General features: G+C 31.3%; 1 protein-coding gene across 1 annotated transcript in view; it reads left to right on the forward strand.

Moving 5' to 3' along the window:
* The first annotated feature begins 3,750 nt into the window (after positions 1-3,750).
* LOC118205509 (uncharacterized) overlaps positions 3,751-24,629 on the forward strand; it is a 51,867-nt gene continuing 30,988 nt past the window's right edge. Inside the window, exons 1-3 of the mRNA XM_035377796.2 lie at positions 3,751-3,902; positions 9,851-9,939; positions 18,171-18,282. Coding sequence (XP_035233687.1) covers positions 3,854-3,902; positions 9,851-9,939; positions 18,171-18,282 — 250 coding nt within the window. The 5' untranslated portion in view covers positions 3,751-3,853. The remainder of the gene's footprint in view (positions 3,903-9,850; positions 9,940-18,170; positions 18,283-24,629) is intronic.

Here is a 24,629-nt window from a genome sequence, read left to right on the forward strand (position 1 = left end):
TCACGTGCTATTTTGTCTCCGAAAGCAAAAATAGCTATTCTTTCGTAGCGTATTGGCTTTAATTTTAATTCTTTAACTAATCGAGATGAAATAAAACTTCGATGACTAACATTGTCTAAAATAACATTATTTAAGACTGAATTTTTATCCGAACAGGCTAAAACTGTACGTGTTTGTAAAAAGGGCTTATTTTTGGTACATATATTACTATGAGACACAGAAATATTCTCGGCGCTTTTATTAGATTTAGATTGTGAGTCATTCAAAACAGTTTCGCTTTCGACTTGCTTCTCAGTACCTCTCATTGTAACATTAACGGGTTTATTTTTTCTACACACTGACTCATGATGAAAATTGCTTAAACAATTTTTACACGATATTTTTGCCCTGCATACGCGAGAAATGTGGTATTTTTGAAAACAACACCAGCATCTAGCTTCAGTCCTAAGCTTATTTATTTTTTGTTCTACATCCAATTTTTTACAACTTACGGAATCGTGATGACCGTCACAGAATAAACAAGCATTTTTTATTTGTGTATTTAACGCTGAAGCGGTTGATATATTTTTAGGTTTAGAATAGTTTTTCTGATAAGTTTGATCACTTTGATAATTTTGGGAAAAGGATCGTTTTGTTTCGTAACTTTTTAGGGGGCTCATCACAGTTTCGGCAATTTCCCTAGATTCGACTTCATTCCTCAAAAACGTAATAATTTCCGAAAGCTCACAATTCACTTCCCTGTTTCGTTTTTGGTGAAAATCTAACACCAAATCTTGTGGTAGCAACTTCAATAATATTGGATTCAATAGATGCCCATATGAACCCTCCGTTACATTTAATGAACGCAAATTTCTTATATTAACTTCTATTTCATCGTATAATTTACGCAAACCCTTAACATTAGACGAACTTCTCACGGGTTCTAAGCTTACTAATTTAGTCATGTAAGAATTTATAATAGAATCAGTTCTACCATATCTTTGTTTTAAAAGCTCAAGACATGAGTCATAGTTTTTCTCATTTAATTCAAAACCCGCAACAACGTTATATGCAGGACCAGAAAGAAGGGATTTTAAATATTGGAATTTTTCAATTTTCGTAAGTGAATTGTTTGAACCGATTGCGCTATCAAAACTGTTTAAGAATTCCATAAATTTGCCAGAATCACCATAGAATCGCGAAATTTCTAACTTTGGTAATTTTAAAGCCGTAACGGTGTTTTCCGCAACACTAGATGTGTTAAGAACTGAAGAAGTCCGCTGAACATTTTCTGCTGCTAATTCTTTAATTTTGCTTTTTAGTTTAATCTTAGCCAACAATATTTTGTCATCGTATTCTTCCGAAGCTTTTAATTCGCTTTAAATTTTTTCCGGATCGTCTATCAGTGCTTCCACCTCTAAATCATGGCTTTTCAAGATCTGCTCTTTCGTTTCTAATAGTTCCAGTAGTTCTGATAATGAACTTACGTCTTCGACAGCTTCATCGAGCTTCTGCACTCTTTTAACTAGTTTAGTAACACTAGCGCGAACATTACTTCTTTTTTCAATTATTTTCGACAGCTTATCCATTTTAACTCAGAATTTGTGAGTTCAAAAGGTCTTACCTCCACAGTCCAGTATGCAATGTTACGTATCCAAAAGCGTACGTACAGTATCCAAACTTCTCAGAACTATAATCCAGTAATGGTGACTAGTTACTTCCGATATTCCACATTCCCGGCCGATGCACCAATTTTGCATCTAATGGTTCTGTGAGACTAAAGGTGCATCCAAGAGATAATACGAGGTTTTGTTAAAAATAACAACATTTATTTACAAGAAAATATACGAAAATTTTAATCAATTAGAGATATATTATTAGGCATATCTGCCTTCCACGTCTTACACCTTTAGTATCCTGCCTGCCACTGACTATTAGGACGAACGCAGCGCCCTCTAGTCAGAATGACGCTGGAAATACGTAATACCTGTTGCTGTTACTCAAATAACCCATGGCATCCCAGTTTCCATGAGTTTTCTTAGTAACCTTACTGATATTTTTTACCGTGAGCTTTGCCACTAATGTCCGTGCTCTCGTCACAGGCAATGGAGAAACTTTCGAAACTAGATGATTTTGCTTTGATCTGATCACTTAAATTCGCGGCTAAATCATTAACTCTTTCCGCAACTGTATTTCAAGACAATGAAATTGATTGAAAAGCCTTCACATTTTCAGGACGCTTTTTCACTCCTAACTTGAGCTCTTTCAACTTTTCTTCTCTCATTAATCCTTCGTAATTGTTATATTTCGATTTGTGTTGTTCGTAATGACGTTTAATATTATATAACTTTGGTACATTAATAGTATATTAATAGTATATCAAGCAGATTATTTTATCTTTTATTTCACAGCAAAAATATTCTAATTCCCATTTTACTTGGAATATTCTATGTTCGTCAGCGATTTTTCGTTTAATTTTACTACCACTTGGTTTTGATATAGACATACTGAATACAAAGGGCTGAAATGTATTCTTTCCACAAGAGATAAATCAAAATGCTGAAATATTTCTTCAAAAATATTCTAACAATATCACAAAATGTCAAACGTTTAGCAAAAATCAATTCAAAACAGAGAAACTAATTCTATCTCACAGCGAAATCACTACAAATGAATCACAGCATTAAGTAAACAAACAGTTCGCTAGAACTACAGCTACTACTGAGATGAGTTGTTTGTTCTCGGCTTTTATAAGCTTTATAATTAATTTCTCGAATATACTGGAAACATCTATAATTATCTGGATTTTTGTGGATGGCAACAGCAATTATGAGATATTTATTTATTAGGTATTAAATGCACGCGCTGTTCTATTTTTAACCTTCCAACGCAGCTGTCTTTTCAAAAATCGTCTGCGTTGCTAAGGCAACATGAAGCAAATCTAATTACAATTCTAAAAAAAAAAAAAAAAAAAAAAAAAAAAACACGAAATAAATAAATAACTATGAAATCCGTAACAATATGAATTAAGTAATAATTAATAATAAAGAAAAGTGCATGCACATGCATGCACCAATATATCGTACAAAACTATGATTGGAAAACTGAGACCATGAGTTCGGCCACATTGGGCTATCGGGGGATGCGTACAAGTTCTGAGTGCACGTGTCCCCCAAAAGCCGAAGGTAGCTGAACGCAAGCTACTCACACGCATTTGTAATTTAAGTAGTGTGTGTGTCAGCTCGCTGTGAGTAATCTAACAACACTGAATAAATTATCGTTAATTACTTAGCAGTAAACATTTCATTTTTTTCTTCGTTGATATGTTATTTTATTATTATATATTATTATTTGCCGATATATTGGCCGGGCCGCAAAAATATTTGTTGTGGGCCGTAGTAATACTATTTGTTGTGGGTCTTAGTAGTTCTTAGTGGTAGAAAAAGTAAACCGAACATTGGCATGATGAACTGAGAAAAGACTAAAAAATGTATGCCAACATATAATAGCGCATGAGGAATTCTAAACATAAGCTGCTATGTTGCTCTTAATTTTTTCATTTGTACTGCTGAATTGTGTATGGCTTAAAATAATTTTTATTTAAGAAAATGCTATTTAATAATAAAGCTGAAAACGCGAAAAACAGCCTTCCAGTCTATAAAGATCGCAACATAGCTTAACAAATATTTTTGAGCGATCGTTTACATCTGAAATGTTCCAGATTTATTTATTTATTATTTTTTTTAAATATCTATAATTTATTCATTGTAACTATACAAAACCGTGTTCACTGATATCGCAGCTTGCTCTGCGACTGTAACTGCTTTAAAAACGGCGGGATTTTTGTTGTTGTTCTTAACCGAAGAAAGTCATCATGTCAGATAAAATATCTGTGAAACCGAAATCGTCAACCAAAAAATCTAGTTAGTATTAATTTTAAACTTCCTCATTTAAAGGTATTTATTATAAGCCATATTTTTCTAGTTAAAATTTATCTTCATGTTTTTATTATTACTTTGAAAATTTTAATTATTTTCTTGGCTTAAGTTATACTAATTATTTAAAGCTGTTGGTTAATATATATATATATATATATATAAATATTACAAAATATAATGGGGTTTTTATTATTGCTATTTGTTTTTAATTTCTTCTTGTACTTGTTTTTATGTAATCAGAATAAAAAAAATTTTATGATTAAAGTACGAAACAGTTGTAATTAAATAAAACTTTATTACTCTTACTAATCTGAACTTCAAAAGCTTCATGTACTGAGGGACTCAGCCGGATTCTCGATGAATGCTTATCCTGTGAGTGTCCAGTTTTTCTTTCCAAACTGTAGTTTGGAAAAAAAAACGTTTTTATCCAAACTACAGTTTTGTTTGCAACACTTTTTCTGTAATTTCGAGGAAGCTGTGACTTATCTTTTTGCCTATAGTTTGTAAAACTGAGGTAAGATTTAGAAAAAAAAAAAAAAAAAATGTTTTCAGATTTTAAGTTTTCCCCAGTATCTAAAAGAAACATGTGCATTTATCTAGGAATAATGAGATATTTTTTTCTTTTATATCATTTTTGTGTGTGAATTTTGGATCCATTTTTGAAACATATGTTTTATCCATATTTATTATTTGCTTTGCAGCTGAAAATTTATCTCTGAAGTTGCACGATCTCCGGAGGTTTTCTTGTAACACGAATTTTTTATTTATTATTATTAATATTATTTGTTGTGTGTCCTGTTGGAAAGCAATGTAATGTAATTATACTTAAATTTGTTTCCTGAAGATGTTCTTTAAAAGAAATGCAATGATTTGTTCCTTAGGAAAAGACTTTTGTAGATACAAAGTATATTGAGCAGACGTCATATCTAATTAAAATGTGTGAATACGTATTTGCCTTTCCAGTCCATAATGCAGATGTGGAGAGAATATCTTGCTTAATGTTAACTCATTGGTCAGATGAAAGAAGTAGGTTGTCACTGGATAAGACAACTGAAGCAATTCTGATTTGTCATTATAATTATAAAATGAGTTATGTTCAATTTTATAATATATGAAAAATGATATAATGATCACAGAATTACAGAGATACACTATCACACAAGCTCTGGTAAAGTCGGCTGTCTGCAAAATTCATCCTCTCACTGTTTTCTTTAGATATTTTGTATCAAAATTCTGTGACCATGAAGAAATTTTATCACTGGGTTCCCCATTGTTGACAAATTCAACAAGTGCATATTTAAAAATTAAGTTTAAGGATTAAAATATCATATTCTGCTTATAAAAGCCATTGGAATAGAATAAAAAGAATGCATGTACAAATGGCAACATTACTTGACTGAAGGGTCATTATGCAGGTGTCTACAAGAGTTTGGCACATTCTAAAAATTGGAGAATTCTAAGGCGGCTGCAATAACACATAAGTACCCAATTCTAAAAACATATTTCTTTAAGAACTATTGTAGCAGGTCAGTGATTCTATTAGTAATAGTAGATTAATGTTCTTTTGTGCTAGTTCGCACAAATCAATGCCTTCACTTGTTAGTTTTTTTATGACACACATCCAAATGTCTAAAAAAGAAATATGTGGGGAAGGGGTCGTGATCTGTAGCATACTGAGTAAGAAATGGGTTGGAACTTGTTAGATTCTCTTTATGGAAGAAAATTGTTCCGTCCAGCATGGAGTCCAATTCTTGTTGCGAACTATCCATTGCTATTGTTTTACGTATGTACCTTGGGATGAGACGACCAAGGGATGTTGACAAATGAAACTATTTGCATTTGAACTGCTTGCTTTGCAAGTTCATCCATCTTTTCATTTCCGTAATGGCTGGAGTGTCCTCTTATCCAGAATATTGTTCAGTTGATTTTGTTCTGGGTTCAGATATTATTAATTGCACTACTGGCGAGGAGTGCATTATATTTTTGATAGCCAGTAATGCTGTTTGGCTGTTGGAGAGAACAATTGCAAAAGAGGTTACTGCTTGTATAGCAGTTAATTCTGCTTGGAAAATGCTGCTGTTCTATAGACTTTAGTGGATCATCGCTGCTGGCCCCACCTTGTTATAAATTTTTCAGTCCTCAGTGTATGCTACTGAGCAGTGTTCTCAACCTTTTCACTAACACGTACCATTTAAAAAAATTTGAAAAATGCTACCACTACATTTCACAATGATTATTTTTCAGTTTCTTAATAGAAATATTTAAAAATATATATATATTATTGTCATTTGCTCAACCTATTGGTTATTTGTACTAAATATGCACACAAAAATATTAGATTAAAAATTACCATTTCAATTATCAAAAATTAAGTTATAATACTTAATTCTAAAATTTAGTGCGAAATTTGGACCTGCTTAAGAGAGATCAGTTTCTTAATTCTTCAGTTCGGCCAAAAGTTAACAAGTGTGTTATTTTTGAAATCCTCAACTACAGTTCGATCACAGGAAGTTTTTATCAATTTTTTCCTTCGCGAGACAAAATTTCAGGTACATTTGAACAAAACAGATTTCTAATCCAATTTTCTTTCTCGGCAAAATGCATGTTGAAATTATTTATCAATGAAAATAATGATTTTTAATGTTGAATGCTAATTCTTTTATTTTAAAATTATTTTTGGTTAGAAAACTTTCTAAATGTGATAAAAAGCTGAAAATATTATTATACAATTCTTTGATTATTAGTTTGAGATTTTATATTATTGCATTTATTTTATCTCTAATGGTAAACAAATTAACGCTTTGTTCTTGTAATTCTAAATTTAATTCATTTAACTTTCCAAAAGTATCAGCTAAATATGCTAGCCGCACCAACCATAATTCACTAAATAAACATTTTTCCGATTCAAATTTTGAATCATAGAGGAAAGTTTGAATTTCTGATCGAAGTTCAAAACAATTTAAAACTTTGCCTTTGGATAACCACCCTACTTCGGAATGTAACAAAGCATTTCATGTCCATTGCCCATCTCTTGGCATAAAATTGTAAATATTCTTGAATTTAAAGCTTGGCTTTTAACAAAATTAACAATTTTCACAACTTGATTCAAAACGATTTTCAGGTTTGGGGGAATTGTGGCTAATCTTTAGAATATGGTAACAGGTAGTTTGGCGACATTTTGGTAAGGCGATAAAGGTTACTAGCTAGGACTTTAGCAATAATCTGAGAAGTACACAGTTCAAATCACAGATTATTTTGTCTCAGAGAAATAAGAGATCATGAGACATGTAATGTGACATTTTCTGGAAAATTCCGATTGTGATTTTAGCTAATAAGCACTTAGAAACAATTTCGCTGCTAAAGTGCAGAATCGCCCACTTATTTGTTTGGCACTTTTTACAAGAGTAAGAAGAACTGGATTTTTGTCAATTTTCTTTGACTTTTTAAGTAAAAATAGGTCGATGTGTACATAGATAAAGTCGAGTGTACGCAATGCCATTTTTGTGCAATTCTGGGATGTTATTTTAAGCGAAAATAGGTCGACGTGTACATGGATACCGTGTATGTGGAATTTTTAAAAACGCGGCAAGCAGTTTGCGATTCTGCACTTTCTCCCAATTTCGCACCTAATCTTCGCCATGATTAAGCATTTTTGTTCCATAAAAGTTCTAGTATAAGCGTAATTTGGCTATCAGATTGTTGGAAAAAATGTTGAGTAAAAAAAAAAAAAAAATGCCTTTACTTCGTGAAAACAAAATGGCGTCCAAAACAAAACTAGCAGGTTGCTGTAGCAGGGTTGGTCACCAAATTTTCACCAAAAAATCACCAAGTTACCATAATGTAAAGATTCACCGGATTTGTTTCGCCTACTAAATCTTCACAATGAATGGAGCACTGTGTACATTTTGTTTAATGTGCAACTTTCTTTATTTGAGAAATAACAGTGGAATGTTTTCCTGTTAAAGCCCAAGCTTATTCCCAGTGGCGTAAATAAGGGCAGGCAAAGAGTGCCGTTGCATAGGGGCCCGAAGGCTTAAGGGGCCCTTGAATGTTCTGCTGAACTACATTCACATGATTAAACTTTAAAAAAAAATACGCATTCTTTTATAAATACTATGACCAAGGGCAAGGTGGCCCCATAAAAGCTGAAATCAGTGTTACACATACCAAAATGTCGGGTATCATATTTCAACGGAAATATCCATTTTGACCGTTCTCAAATCCATTTATACTGCTTATTTTCATGACATTTGTACGTACGGACAGACTAAAGAGCTCTTCCTTTCAAAAAGGATTATAAAATGGATTCAAAAGGGATTTTTTTTCATGACATCTCTACATTCGCATATACGTGCATACGTATGTGTACAGAGAAACAGAGATATATATATATCGCATAACTCAAAGATGATTAGTCGTAGAACATTGAAATCTTGTATACGGGAGTGCTATAATAGCCAGTTGTGCACTTCACTTTTTTATTGCAATTAGCAGAATATATTGTACTGTAAATTTAAAAGGGTGCCCAAAACATTTTTTGCATAAGGGCCCAAGAGTTCTAGTTATGCCACTTCTTATTCCAAGGAATATCGTTCTCAGACATAAAATTGTCAGTTATTTTGAAAATTTCATTTGCAGTTGCCCTATCATGAAGAGATTCACAAAATAAATACTCTTCGACAATTACTTTATCTTCTTCGAAACATATGTAAATTAATAATTGAACAAAGTTCATTATATCAGTACTTTCATCCCATTGCAATGCAAAATATTCGCTGTGTTTAATTTTTGGAACAAGTACCTCTTTTATGGAATTTGTCGACTTACTGTATCATTTGATAATGGAATATTATTAAGTTCATTATCCACTTTTCCGTTGAATAACATCAAAATGATATCTTTAGCTGCTGGTAATATAAGGTTTTCTTCAACAGTGTGAGCCTGCTCAGTCTTGGCAATTCTTAGGTTTACTAACTAGCTTCCAAAGCTTTTTTGCTTGAAGTAACAAAACCTTTCATTACTTGTTTATTATTTTTGAAATCCGATAAATTTCTCTTAAAATATTCTTTAGATTTATCCTTTAAACTGACATGCTTAGATTCAGGATGTTGGGGTATTTAATTTTTGTATTTCAATAATTAAAAATACTTTGTTTCTTTGTGTACCACCTATTTTTCTCTTTCGTAGAACCCCTGCTACTGGATATTATTTGTGGATTCTGCTTGACTGGAAGTTAGGTTGTAGTTTGTTTGAAGAGGCTGTTTGATGTTTTTGTTGGGGAACAGATTTCTGTTCAAATTGATCTGGGATGAACAATTGCTCTTTCAGTTCCACACTTTGTTTCAGTTGTAAAACTGTAGTAATTGCTGCCTCAAGTTCTGCCATAATGTTGAGGGGATTACTCCCATAAGAACATTTAGGGCCACATTTGAAGTTTTTCTGCAGGCTCCAGTGATTTGCAGTAAGAAAAGTCACTCTAAGCGTGCTTATTTTTCTGGCAGTCTTCGGATGAGCCCATATTGCCACTTTTAAAATAAACAATTACCTGTCCTTTTTTTATGAATTTTACTTATTTAGCACTTAAACATCCTGTATCAATGCTCAATGCTTGGCAATTATGCAACACTACTTATGGAAAATCAGTCAAGGTTTCATTTTGGATCTTTTATTGGGACAGGTCATTACGGTAAGGACAGTAGTATGCAAACCTGTAGTAATGACTGTGGCAATGTTGGAAAAAAACAAAATTAATTAAAGTGATTGTAATAAATTATTTTAAATAAACTTGTAATAAATTTTGCCATTAAAACATTCTTAAAAATACCTTTCCAGATTTTCTTTTCTCTCTTTCATTCCATAATATAATGTTTCTTTGATAAATCTGAGAATTAAAATGCGTATAAAAAATTGTGTGGGTTTCAATTTTCATTTAGGACATAATGTGCCATCAAGATATAAGGAAAGTGCAGAAAAATTTTCATCAACAAGGAGAGACCGGACTTTGTGCTACATCAGCAAAGATGTAAGTTTAACATTTTATTAATGTAAATTGTTTATTTTATTCTAGATTTTACTGAATTAAAAGTGTGAAATAGCATTTGATAATGGAAAAGCTTTAAATGGTGTTTATTATTATTATTTTAAGCTGATGCTTTTTTAACATGTAAGTTTGAATTCTATCGTTCAATAAACAACTGTTGTGCATTGCATCTATGAAGATTGCTCAGATATATGCTCTATACCAGTTGTATTTGATCAGAAAATATTAAAATGCAATTGCTTCGGACCAAAATATTCTGATCAGAAAATTTTGTTGTTCTATTTGAGGTTAAAGTAATTTAAAATTTTCATCCTAACATAAAGAATCTGAGAAATCAAGCACTGAAGGCTCATAAAATGTATTGTTAATTGACAAAAACATAACTTTTCAAATCAGGTTCTAATATTGCAGCTTGACAGGTTATGCTGATAAAGTAATTTTTACCCTTCCGAGCAGCATGACTTGCTTTATCCAGTCATTAGATTTTTTGTCACTTGGTATATATTATCTTACAATTTAAGATATTGTGTTTTTTTATTTTCTTTAATAATGTAAATGTCATCTTAATTAATGTAAATTTATGAAAATAAAGACTGAATAAGTAACTATACAATTTAGCTAATAAATGCTGTTAAATACAGATCTTCATGACAAATCCAAAAACCTGCTGCACTCAGTAGGTTAATAAAAGTGTAACTAAATTATTTATATCTTCAACTGATAACTGAACTTTTATTTCACTTGCTGTAGCTAACACTACCAGTTTGACAGTTTGTAATGTGATGTGTATTATGTTATGGGTTACGTGTAATTTTTAAAATGTCACCTGTATAAACTAAATTAAAAATATTGGTTTAATTTAAATAATTATGTTTTTTGATAGTAATATGATGTTTACTGAGAAGGAGTTTTTGATGCAATTTAATAGAAATCCATTTTATTAAAGTCATTTGCATTTGAATGAAGGCAATTTCTTTTATTTAAACATGAGCTGGATTCAGAGTTTTGGGCTAAATTTGACTAAAATTATGAAACTGGAGAATTTATCACATCAGCTGAATGGGTTTGTTGCATGGGATTTTCCTATTTTCCCTTGTACATAATAAAAAAAATATGAGGCTTTATGAATGTTCTGCAGATGCATTTATGTTATTAGATTCAGTAACTTTGCAATGATCTGCTCTAGTTCAATAATAAAGACCAGAATTTAAGTGAAAGACAATTTTAACCCTTTAACCTCATGGCAGCTACCTGCCACAAATCTCATATTAGCTAAGATACAAATGGAAAAAAGGTTTCACTTTAAATATATAAAATAATATGTAGAATTTTTTCAAAAACATTTAAAAGTATGATAGTCTTTTACTGGAAAGTTTTTAAAATAGCCTTCATTTTCAATAAAATATGACTATTTATTGAAATATATATTTGTGGTATTTTTTCATATAAATTAAGGGTAAATGGTAGTGTAAGGTTTTAAAATTTTAGTTGTGTGGATATTCATTAAAATTTTATGCAGCTCTCGTAGTTTTCTCCCCCTCCCTCCCATTTATTTTTCCTTATTTTAACAAAAAACAAACAAAAAAAAGAAAAAGCTTTCAGTTTTCAAAAAATAAATATTTGTAATTGTTTCATAGTGATATCTAATAGTATTGGTTCCCATTCACTTGCAAAATACTGAAAGGTGAGGGAAATGAAAAATGGTTGGAGAAAATTTAGCGTTTTCGAAAAACTGGAATTAAAAAGGGCTTCCCCCTGCCAAAAGTGAAAGGAAGAATAAAGAACAAATTATTCATCTAAGATTAATCTTAGTAATTTCAATAATAACAAATAAAAAATGCTTTATTATTATAAGATAATCTTGATGATTTCAATAATAACAAATAAAAAAATAAAGCAAATGGGGAGTTTAATCTGTTTTACTTGCTGTATTTAACCTGGCTCATATCTGATATAATTTTCTCCAATTGTAAGTCTCATGTCTTTCTACTAGTTAATTTTTCTTTTTAACTACATAATTGTTTTATCAGCCTTCTCTTTAGAAGTGTAATTACCTTTTAATAATAAATAGTATGATTTAAAAGTTAGCACATTATATAGTTATATGCTATGATAAATATATTAATTAGTTTTGCCAATCCAGTCCCAAGTCTTCACTCTTATTCTGAAATACTACAAAGCATAATATTTATTATGAATGATGTGCTATCATCAGTTTCCTTGATAATCCCACTTCATAGGATCATTTCTATAGTATGATAATCCCACTGACCATGAAACAAATCAAACAGCGGGATTTAGAGCTGAATATGGATAAGCATGACATAACAGTGCAATAATAGCATCTGTGCCTTCATTTGATGTGACCCTAATTAATTCTTGATAGCCATGCTTTGTTTTTTATGAACAAGGATATAAATTATCTTCTATCACTGTATTTTTTCTCTAGCTTTTGAAAAAAATTATTAAAATTCGGGACATGCTTTTTACAGAATGGCAAGCTGTGGACTATTTTCAAAATAGGGACCATGCCATCAACACCATTTAGTCATCTGAATATGGCCAAGAAAACTAATAAATTAGAACATTTGCCTGCAGGAAGTTTGTATTCATAGTGCTCTAAAAGAAGATTCTGGTAAATTCAGAGAAATTCAAGAAGCCTTTTTATGAAGTAGATTATATGGTGATTGTTTATTGCATTAAGGAGATGTCAGTTTTTTCATAATTCGGTGAGAATGATTGCCACAATTTTGGTGGGATCTCTACCAGCTCTCATGGTTGAGGAGATAATTCGTAAATATTGTTTCTTTTTCGGGAGGAAACTTTTTTCAGGTGGAATATTTCATTAGAAAAAAAGCTACTGCCTTTTTTTAATAGTTTAGATGTTCATACACATTTTTACTATTTTTTCAAAGTAATGCATAAGATTTATATAATGTTTCTAATTATTTCATTTATTTTGTAGTAAAAGCTTAAAATAATTTAATTACTAGCACTTAATTTCCTAAATAATTCAGCAAGTTTAATCAGAAAAGTGTTCAATTAGATCATGAATATCAAGGAGATTAAAATTTAAATTTCAGTCGGAACCCTATCATATTACTCTGAGAATTATTTTATTAATTAATGGAATACAGGGTGATCATACATAATTGAGTGATTTTCAAGAATGAATATTAAGAAGCAGTCTAAAGAATGAATATTAAGAAGCAGTCTAACACTTTATAATGTGTATTTTAATGTTACTTGTATGTTTTTTATCTGAAGTGACAGTTTCAAGTAGCTTTTAAACAAAATTTTAACTTCTAAAAAAATCCTATATGAAGATGTGGCCTTGGCTACTATGTTTAAAATTAATTTATGATTAGGACCAGCATGAATTATAAACAAATAGCTAAGTTTATTGCATTTTATTTTCCAGCTATCGAAATGTGACGCTACAAGCAACGTTTTTAAACCAAAACCAAGCAATCATGAATCAGAACTAGTTGCCATTCAGCATAAAGAAATTTAAATATAAATATGAACTACTTGTTGCCATTCAGCATAAAAGAAATATAAATATTAACAAAATATTATAGTTAATTTTATAAAATAATTAAACACATGAACAAATATATGAAATAAAAATAATTATTTCTCATGCCATACTTGGGCCACTACAAAGATCATTTATCGTGTGTATCATATCCCATATGGTATCTAATTTCATGCCACATATAGTATCGCATGAGTTAAACACCTCTTCATTTTGGGCGGGGGGGATTTGTCAAAGACAAGGTGTCCATAGCAAAATTCGGTAACAACAGTGAATTAAAAAGAAACTGATCATAAATCAGGGAAATTAAAAGGTTTATTAACCCACGAGGACCCATGGACCCGCATGATTAAACAAATCTTTCTCAAAGCACGCCTATTTCACATAAATTGTTGAAATCCTGTGTTAGTCGGGTCCAAGGTAAACCTCTTTGTTTCTGATTTTTTTTTACTGGGGCTTTGATTTAAGGTCTTGATTTTGATCGGGTCAGGCCTTTTAGACTCGGCACGCCTGTTCGTATTACTACAGTACAAAGTCCGTAATCCGCACTCATCGGGACTTCGCCGATTTCAGATAATAGATCATCAATTTAAATCTGGTAAGATGGCATGCAGAAATTATACAATTAAAAATATGAAACCGTAATTTATGAAATAAAAAGCAATTATGATCTAAAGGGTATCAAAATGTACAAAAAAAAAGCTTACTATTTATTTGTTTACTTTATTAAACATTTCTTTCAACGCGCATATGCGTAAAGTGTTGGCAGTGGTGATAAAGGCAAAGCATATTTTGCTTCCCTTCAATAAAGCTAAGACAAATCTAAATAAAATTCATTCTTTATTCCGTAAATTAAAATAAAATAAGCTAACACTATAGCCTTTACATTTAAAATCATTTGAGTGAAAGAAAACTAGCACAATGCTAACTCATAATAACAAGACACATTTGCCAATACCGGTGTACATATATATAATACTCGGCCAACCCGCCGATCTTGAAGTCATCGGCCAAACAGCAGCAACCACGTTAGCTTATCGCCGATTGACCTCCGATCAAAATTTGTATGAGGAAAAACTAAAGCCAACATAAAGCATAAACAGGGTTCATAGCGGTCCTTACAAGCGCTTATAAGTCCTTATATTTGAAAATAAAATATAAAGGCCCTTATAGGTGCTTACTTTTTCTTTAAAACCTTTTTTTTTTTTTTTTTTTTTTTTTTTTGTGCTTATTTTTTGCTTTTAGACTTTTTTAATCCTTTGTTTTTAATGAACGCGCATTTTTTCCCCATACCAAAGCCGAAACTAAATAAACAACTTTTCTTCCTTATATGCAACATCAGATGGTGAATCATACTCCCGGAAATTGCTTCCCCCCTTCCTCTGCATTAACGTAACCTATGGTGAGCGCGAGAGTACAGACAGGTGCACGTCGCTCTATTGGTCAACGAATTGCGAAAACGGTAGAAAATTCCGGTACATTCGGTATTCTTTTCCTCCCACCCAAATACTACACACGTTTGAATTTCTATCAAGATTTTAATAATTTGCATTCTCGTTCCGCATGGTCAGTTCATATTCGTGTTTATTATGATTCGTTATGCTTATATTATGAGCATATGTATGAATATTTATAATAATATAATTGCAATAACTGCTGAAGTGTAGATAAACTTCCAAAAATGGGTGTGCTTTTACACAGATTAGCTTTCTAAGGAATAATATTTGGAATGGCTTAAATAAAAGGAAAGTAATCAAATAGTCAAAATAATTTCTTTCTTTCTTTCTTTTTTTTTTTTTTTTTTTTTTTTTTTTTTTTTTTGCCAATACATTATACAGTACGGAGGTTGGGAGTTTTTCCACAAAATCTCTAACATTGAAGCAGCGGACTTTTTTTTGGTCATTGTCCAGATGGATTGAATAGGACTAAAAGTTTTTGCGGTCTACCCAACCCAAGCGAAGATTGATTCTATTCCGGAAATTTAATGCAGTCTGTTGAAAATTAGAATCAGAAACACCCCAGATTAGTAAGTCTCTTTCTTTTCCTTTATTTAGTTCTTTATTCTCCGAATACTGGCAGGTGTTGATTCCGATTGCGTAATATCACATATGGAAGAATTACGCCGCACATATTGCGCAATAACGTTTGCAGTATTTTGCCTTGATAATTAATTTTAATGTTCAGTCTGAGATTTGTTTATGAACACTTAAAAGAGTTTTACTGTGCTTTCTAAGCAGAATATTTCTCAGTTCCGTTGGTCTATTTTTATATGATGCACATATCGAAATGTCAAAATCATTTATTTAGCCTAAATTTAAATCTAAAGAACGGCTACAGTCTCCCCCACTCCTCTTTTTCCAGTTACTATCCGGAATATTCGGCAATTTCCGAGTATGCGGGTTAGTTAAGCTTTTACTGTTAAAGGATGACTGAATGAAGCAATTTCCTGCCTTCTGATTTCAGAAATGTGCCTCTTTTTTACTTAAATTACTTTGCTTGGAATATATGTTAAGGGAAAACTATTATGCAATGAAAATTTAGAAAATGTTCAGAATTTTGATTTAAGTTAAATTATTTAAATATTAATATGAATGGAAAAATAAATTGTATTTATTATTAGGTGCCAAACGAATACAATTAATATGGCTTATTATTTATTTTCTATATTTTGAACTAAATTTCATCATTAAATCTTCTAATATAGTTTAGTTCTGCATAGTTTTTTTTTTCCTCTCATTGTAAACTAATCCTGTAAATTGAACTGTCATTTAAAAATAAAAAAGTTAATTGTTTTCCATGGTTGAGGTAATGCTCATTCTCTTAATAAATATTGCATTGCTCATATTTTAAATTACAAGTCTAATTTTTCTTTTAAGGTTATGCAGTTGTGTATAATGTAATTAGACAAGTGCTTATTTTGTCCTTAAAATGTGCTTGAAAAGTGCTTATAGGTGCTTATTTTTCTAACTAAAATGTGGCTACGAACCCTGATACATTATGCATTATTTACGCGCATGCATATTGTATGCGCGTTCTCTACCTGAATGCGTAAGGTTTGTGGCTTTGAGGTCCGGATCATAGATTATTCCAGATAATGGACGTCCGGATTACAGACTTTGTACTGTATTACATAGTTGATTTGTGATAGTATAGAAAGCGGCAAACATGTCACATAATTTATCTTACAAGGAAGAAATGTTACAAAGGTTCTTAGATGCATCAACTGGAGATAGAATGTATTGAAGAAACTGAGGATGGAAGTGATCATGAATGTTTAGTTCATGTGATAATTCTTCTAAAAACGAAAGTGAGAATAACATAAATTGCTTTATTGGGCGAAAAAGTATTTGGAATGATAAAAGAAATGAAGATTTTGCCCAGCCAAAAAGGTACACGAAAATGAAAACGCGCTGCGCAGAATGTGAAAAATATTTGTAAGCAGAACACACAATACTTTGTATAAAGTAGTACTAATATTTGTTGTTGCGTTTTTTCTCGGTGTCGTAGTGCTAATAGACAAAATAAAGAATCGATACAGAGTAAATGACAGAGCTCATAATGAAAATAAAAATATGACACAGAGATACTATATTTTTTCCTATGCTAATATAAAATACAATTTTCTGTTCCTTTAAGAAATTTTATTTCGTAAAAGCATTTGCAGAAATTAAAAATTTTAATGTGCATATTTTTTTAAGTTTGATCCTAAAATTTACTATTTGCACAGATGTACACTTTTTCTGAAGATTTAAAATTTTTTCTTCAAAAATCCCAAATCGAGACTTTTGAACCCAGTGCACACGCTGGTATAGCTTATATGAACGCGACCGCCCACGGGTTAATTGGTGTCTAAATGAATTGGTCATTGCCAGTTAGGCATCCCTTTATTTCTTTCTTTGGAAACTTGCCAAAAACACTATTTTACAACAGAAATTAGCCGAATCAACAAACTGAAAGTACAGTCCTTTTTTATCTTAATATTCACCCTTGAAAATTGCTGATTTATTTATTACCACTTTGTATGCATTATTTCTCATCTCAATTAAATTGAAAACAGATTCCTTTGCTGTCTTTATCTTAGAATGTCATTCAAAATGTTAACCCCTTAAATAACTTTTTATTTTTCAGTTTCTGTTTAAAAATTATTCATATTGTTTTTGCTATATACTTTTAATTAGTACAACAAGACATAAGAGTCTACAAATATTTTTTCAAAATTTTTGCATTTTTTTAATATTTTTATGAAGCAAAATGAATGGTAAGTAATTATTACTGACTCGTGTATTTTCTTTAAGGACGAACACAAAAAAATAATTTTGAATTTTAATAATCATAAACTGAATATTTATATGTATAGAAAAAGTGTGAAATGAATGATTAAAAAGAAATAAAATATGAAAAAGGCAAAAAAAAAAAAAAAAAAATTAGTTAAAATTGAAAACTGTGTATGACATATTCTCACAAATCATTGTGAAAGTCACCAACATAACCACAAAACACACTAGAGTTTATTTGGAGTAAATAAGAAAAGTCTGTCATGAACCATGAATAACGAGTTAACTCGTGATAATCATTTTCTATGATCAGGTCAACTTGGAATAACTAGGCAAGCTGTTAATATTTATTCTGAATTGCTGTCCTTGTATTTCCAAAAATGTTTTTTATTTCATTTTAGAGCCAAGGTAGTTCAAAAAATAACAAACTCGTAACTTCCACGCCTGCAAATAAAAATGTTCTTCCCATGGCTGCCCTAGATGCATCTGTTATACCTGGTCCTGCTAACTTAAGTAAGGAATTTATTTTATGTTAAAAAAAAAAAAATTTTTTTGCTAAAATTTTTGAAGTTAATTTTTTTGTTAGAATATTATAGTAGGAATAGCAGTATTTGAATCTAATGTTTTGCTGTACTTTAGTCTTAGCTTATGACCATTGTATTTTTTTTTTATATGTTAAAATATATGCTATCTTTATTATAATAGTTTAGTGCAAAACTTGCTCCCTATCTATTGGCAATTTACATGGCCATTTTGTACTTCTCAGTAATGCTTTGAAATTTTGCTGAACTAAAATTTTAAACCACTACAAAAATCTTAATCAATTAATTCATTTCAGACTTGTATTACAGCAGCTGTTTTATTTATTTCTTATTTCAAGATCTAGTATAATTTATTAAAATGCTTACTTTATACGTGTTCAAAAGCATAAAAGTTGAGGGTAAAGCACTTGAGCATGGTTTAGTGCTATTACTTAATTTTAAGCAAGCGCAGCTCCTAAATTTTTGGTTGTAGATTCGTGTATAATACCTAGAAGTTTCTTCTACAGCTATAAACATTTTAATGCCATTCGGAACAACATATTTAAGTGAAAAATCTTTCTTGACATTTGCGGCATTAAAAACAAAATACAGTCAAAAGTCTTTAATCCGGACTCGTCGAGACTTCAGCGATTCTGGATTATTGGTTTTTCCGGATTATAGATCATCAGTTTAAATCTGCTAAGATGGTATGCAGAAATTATAAAATTAAAAATATGAAACCATAATTTATGAAATAAACAGCAATTATGATCTAAAGGGTATCAAAATTTACAAAAAAAAAAGAGCTTAATATTTATTTGTTTACTTTATTAAACATTTCTTTAAACGCGCGCATGCGTAAAGCATACATTTACGCATAGTCGAAATTAGAAAATTGCAACCAGAAAACTATTTGATGTGTATTCGTGATATTTATAATGACGAGGAATTTGATTTAAATCACATCAAAGACGGAGTACATCGAGATGAACTACTACATTTAGTAAGGAATTATAAGCCAAATAAAATAAAAACATCTGCTCTGAAGATAAGGATAGTGCTGACAGATCAACTTCCAGTTTATTGGGCGCCGCGACTCCCCCCCCCCCCCCCGGCAGAGCAGCATGAAATTGATAAACAGATTTCGGAATGGTTAGAGAAACATAGGATATGCCTTTATCCATTTTTTGCAGCAATTCCACTTTTTGTTTGATGGACATCGAAACATGCTTTCGCTTTGTATATCCTCTGGCAGCTCTAGAATCAGACATTCTTTTTGACATAATCGAAAGTTCAAGCTTACTTTTATAAAATTGCTCTAACAGTCTGCAAAAAATAATAAGCAGGACCCAATTAGAAGATGAAGGAACAATCCAATCTGCAACATTAACTGAAATATATATTGGAATAACTGAAATATATAATTTTTGGAACTTATTCTCTAAAACTAAACTAAAGGGTTCAGCTTGGATAATTTTAGCTTAGCTTGTACCGCCTGTTATACATTAAACGTGCATGCGCATGAGTAAAGGTATTATGCGCATGCGTAAATGCATAATGTGTTTACGCATGTGCAGAAAATTTGTAGCTTTGAGGTCCGGATTATAGATCATTCTGGTTTATGGATGTCCGAATTAAAGACTTTTGACTATATAGAAACAAATTAAATGCACAGTGCAACTGCAGTTAACATCGTTAGAGCTAGACTTCAACAGTTTGTGTAAAAAAAAAATTCAAACACAATCCTATGTCTAAATATAATGCAAGAGTACATTATACCTGGAACACGAATTAGTGCTATTAATCCTTTGTCTTTACACAAGGTACCTATAATGTATTGATATAACTAGTTTATTTTAAGATATATATCTAAGGCTGTGATGGGGTTCTACGAAAAAACCCTTTATAATTTTAAGTGTTCCGTGAGTTGACAAAGTTTGAAGACCACTGGCTTATATTCTTAGTCATTGCGCTGAATCTTTCACCTGCTGTGCTTCCTAACTGGGCCAGTTTCACAATCGCCATCCCACTGCTGTGTTCCATAAGGATTCGATCCAAGAGCAGTATGGATAAGAGAATTTTGTATACTATAGATGTTTTTCTGCCTTTTATTTTCATTTTATCCATTCTAAATTTAATGTATAATGCAGATTTTTTGTAGATAAGTAACTATCAAAGCGTACTTCTAACCTTGAGAATAACTCGATAGAGATTTATGGAATATAAAATTATATATCATTATAAATTTTAGATACATTTATATGCTTAGAAAATAATGCCAATACAAGAGTAAGAATGAAATATGTGAAGCTCTGTAACTTAGCTAAAAATTTTTACAGCTATCAATGACAACTAATAATGGAGCAATTAAAATTTGCGGCTATGATGTTAATGGCTCTATTAGCAACAAAAAATTCCAAATACATTCTAAGTGCTACTATCTGCACTTACCATATATTTCTGAGAATTTTTGGAACTTATTCTCTAAAACTAAACTAAAGGGTTCAGCTTATATATGAATCTGCTTATTTCGTAAAAAACGTAGGTACTTTTCTTTTAGACAGACGCAAGGGGTAAATTGCCAAATATAGCAATTTTTAATTTCTTTAGGATATATTTCTTAAGTTTATGGGAAAAAATTAAATGGGATGAGTTATTCGCTTTGTGAAAATGAGTTGTCTTGTTTTTGAAACTGTTTATATTGCTCGTTTGTTGTGTCGTCATCAAAATGCAAAATCTGAAGTTGGCGAAATTTTTGCTCAGCTAGTAGAAAACAACCATGTGTTACCTTTTTAAATTTGGGCATCTGCTAATTCAAGACTTTTTTTGTCCAGTCACGAACTTGTTTTTTTAGTTTGGAGAAATGCTACACAGCCATACCGTTGTTAGAATTTTTGACAAATGCGATTATCCGTAGTTCAAAATTTGCCACGTACGAATTTCACTTCCTGCTCATCGTTCAGATAAAAATAAAATGGCACAGAAAGTGAGACTGTTAGAAATACCACAGATCGTGTCAGTTATTGATTGCATAAAAACCATTCCAATCTGCCTTTCTATAAATGGAAGCAATAATACTGATTTGAAACTGTATCCAATTGTTTCTTTTTTTAATCTGGTTTCTTCAGAAATTGAGTGAAGTTTGCTTTTATTATTTCTACATGCCATCTTACTAGATTTAAACTTATGATCTAATATCCGGAAAAATCCGGAATCATGGAAGTTGCGACGAGTTCGGATCTGGAACTTTTTACTGTATTTATTATTATCTTGAAAGGAGTTTTGAAAGGAAGGAAAAAATGAAACAAACCCAACAGCTGCATAATACTGAAATAAGAAAAGTTGTGAAACATGTATGTACATGCTGGCTATCTTTAAAGAAATGTTGATCTAGAATCCTCAACTAATGGAACCCACTTCTTGCATTTTTTTAAGGAAGAAATAAATGCTTCTAGAGTTAAGATAAAAGGTTCTATTGAAAGTTATAAAATACCTAATGTAAATGGAAATGTAGTTACTACTTCCATTGGCAAAAATAGGTTTGAGAAAAATAAAATAATTTCTGCACCAGTGATCAATTTAATTTTCAGTTCTCAAAATAATACTACAAAATATAAGCATAAAACTGATACAAATTTGTCTCAAAATATATTTTTTTTTTTAATTGCACAACAAGGAAAACATTTTCCAATTACTGTAAGCTTATCTTTTGAAGAACAAATATTTATGTTTTTGTCTTCAGACCTGCCATCATTCATTGTTCTACAAAACAGAATTCCGTTAATTCATGGTTTGTAATCAATGATTTATGATCTGTTTAAAGACATTTTATCAAAGTTTGATAAATAAAGTCTTTGTTTTGTCTTCAAATTCTATGTATGGTGTGATCTATGGTGAAATCAAAAATCAGGAAAAAGATGAAGATTTGGTAATAGGTGCTGCAACTAATAAAATAGAGGAAGACAAAAATAAATTTAATTTCACGTTAGAAGCTACTTCTGCCTAGTATGTGATTACATACTACATTAATTTCCATTCAACATGAAGTTATTTTATATGCTAAAGTTGCATATGTTTCTGCTCTAACAAATGCATCTTTTTCTGATTTGCTAATAGGGGCTGCAGCTAACAAAGTAGTGGAAGAATTTTCAGAGGAAGACAAAAATAAGTTTTATTTCTTTGTTAGAAGCTACTTCTGCTACTAGGCATGATTACATTCTACATAAATATCCAATCAATGATGAAGTGTTTTTATATGCCAAAGTTGCATATATTTCTGCTCTAACAAATGCATCTTTTTCTGATACAGAACAAAGTCCGAAATTCGCACATCCATTATCCGGAATGATCTAAAATCCGTACCTCAAAACCACCAACAACGTTTTCTCGTAGGTTATGCGCATTTGATTCCCCTCTCCGTGCATAATAAAACATCTGGAGAGTTCCGATTCTTAATTTCCCTTCGACACTAAATAAAGTACCTTGTTATTGAAGAAACAATCATTTTAGCATAAATTTGTAGGATCAGTAATTTGACTCCGTTGCTGCGTATCTGCTTCGTGTACATCTCAAACCGAAACATTCCACACAGATACATAATTGATCTGACGCCAACCTGGCGAATCATTATTTATTATACTTTCCTTTCATTACTGAATGTTTATCAAAACATGACAACTTGCATAATGACTCGTGTAGGAATGCCTAAATATTTTTTTTATGTTAGTAATAGAATACCGTATTAAATTTAAAATTTAATACGGTATTCTATTACTAACAATTCAAGTATTCTATTAATAACAATTCAATTAACTAACAAGGGGAAAAAATTTTAATTACACAGAAACGCCACAATAGATTAAATTGCGCAAGACATCTTCATGGGCCGTATAGATGCAAAATCTCAACCTATGTCCTGATATATGACATATTGGTTAAGAAAAACGCATGAAATGAAACCATAACTCAAAAATAAATTAAAGGTAAGAAATGTTGAAAATATATTTACGTTCACAAATATACTTATATTTACCCACTAAAGAAGTCCATATTTGTAATACTCAGACTATGTTATAAAAAATGTTGCAACAACGAAATATTGAATTTGGATGACAAAAGGAAATTTTAAATTTTACTTACAAAAGGAATTACAGCAAACTATGCATCATATGAAGCCATCAAAATTTGATTCTTCACTATCTGAATTAAAAAGATTTAGAAAATCCTGATCTAAGTCCAAGTCTTCCAGATTGTCACATTCATCCTCTTGGTTTACAGTCTCTTTAACTAAGGATATAATTTCAGCTTTTTTGAACCCTGCTATTATTGACAATGTTTTTACCGATTTCCATGCACTTCCTACCCACTTTGCAACTTCTTCATAAGATGCTCTATGCATTTTACCGCTTTTGGTATACGTATCCAATCCTTCACTCATCCAACACTTCCACCGCTTTCGAACTTCAGCTTTGAAGGATTTATTACCTGACAAATCTAATGGTTGTAAGATTTTTGTCAAACCACCAGGAATTATTGCTATGGTCATAGACAATTTTTGACATCTGCTTTTCACTCAAGTAAATGAGCATGCATGGAATCCATTATCAATAACCCTTTTGGTTGGAAAAAAGATCCCTTACGACACTGCCAAACTTTTTGTAGCCACTCATGCATGATTGTTTCGCACATCCCGCCATTCTCGTTAGCACAAATAATTACGTCATTAGGAAAATTTCCCTTCGGAATAGTTTTTTGTTTAAAAATGATCATTGACTTTAGCTTGTCACCGTTTGCGGCGCAAGCTAACACACATGTAAATGACGTTTTTTCATTCCCCGTCATAAGCACGGATGCAGTTTTTGCACCAGTTTCATCAACAGTTTTGTTTGCAGGAGAGTCGAAAGCTAACGATGTTTCATCCATATTTATTATCTGTGACCAAAGAATTTTTTTTTCTTTCTTTTTTCAATAATATCTGTCACATATTTTAGAAAAGATGCCTTTTTATCCTGCCAGTCCGTTGGTTATTGTTGCCTGACTGTTGTTCTAGTAGGCACAGAAATATTTTTTCTTTTCATAAATCTACTACACCAGCAAGGCCCTCCTTTGAAATCATTTATGTTCATTTGTTTTGCTATAAATTTTGCTTTTAAGCGAATTTTTACACTCGAAATTGCCATTCCCTTTCCTCATTGCTCCTTTATCTAGTTTGCAAGGTTGTCCTCTAGATTCGGCCACATTACAGTACCACTTCTTCTGGCTCGTTTCTGTTTTGGCATATTTTTCATTTCTCCAACATTGAATACATCTCTCGTCCACTTCAAACTCTCGAGCTGCTGC

Source organism: Stegodyphus dumicola, chromosome 9 (genome assembly GCF_044657685.1).
Source record: "Stegodyphus dumicola isolate Sdum_Otavi_A_Nest chromosome 9, ASM4465768v1".
NCBI lineage: Eukaryota > Metazoa > Arthropoda > Arachnida > Araneae > Eresidae > Stegodyphus > Stegodyphus dumicola.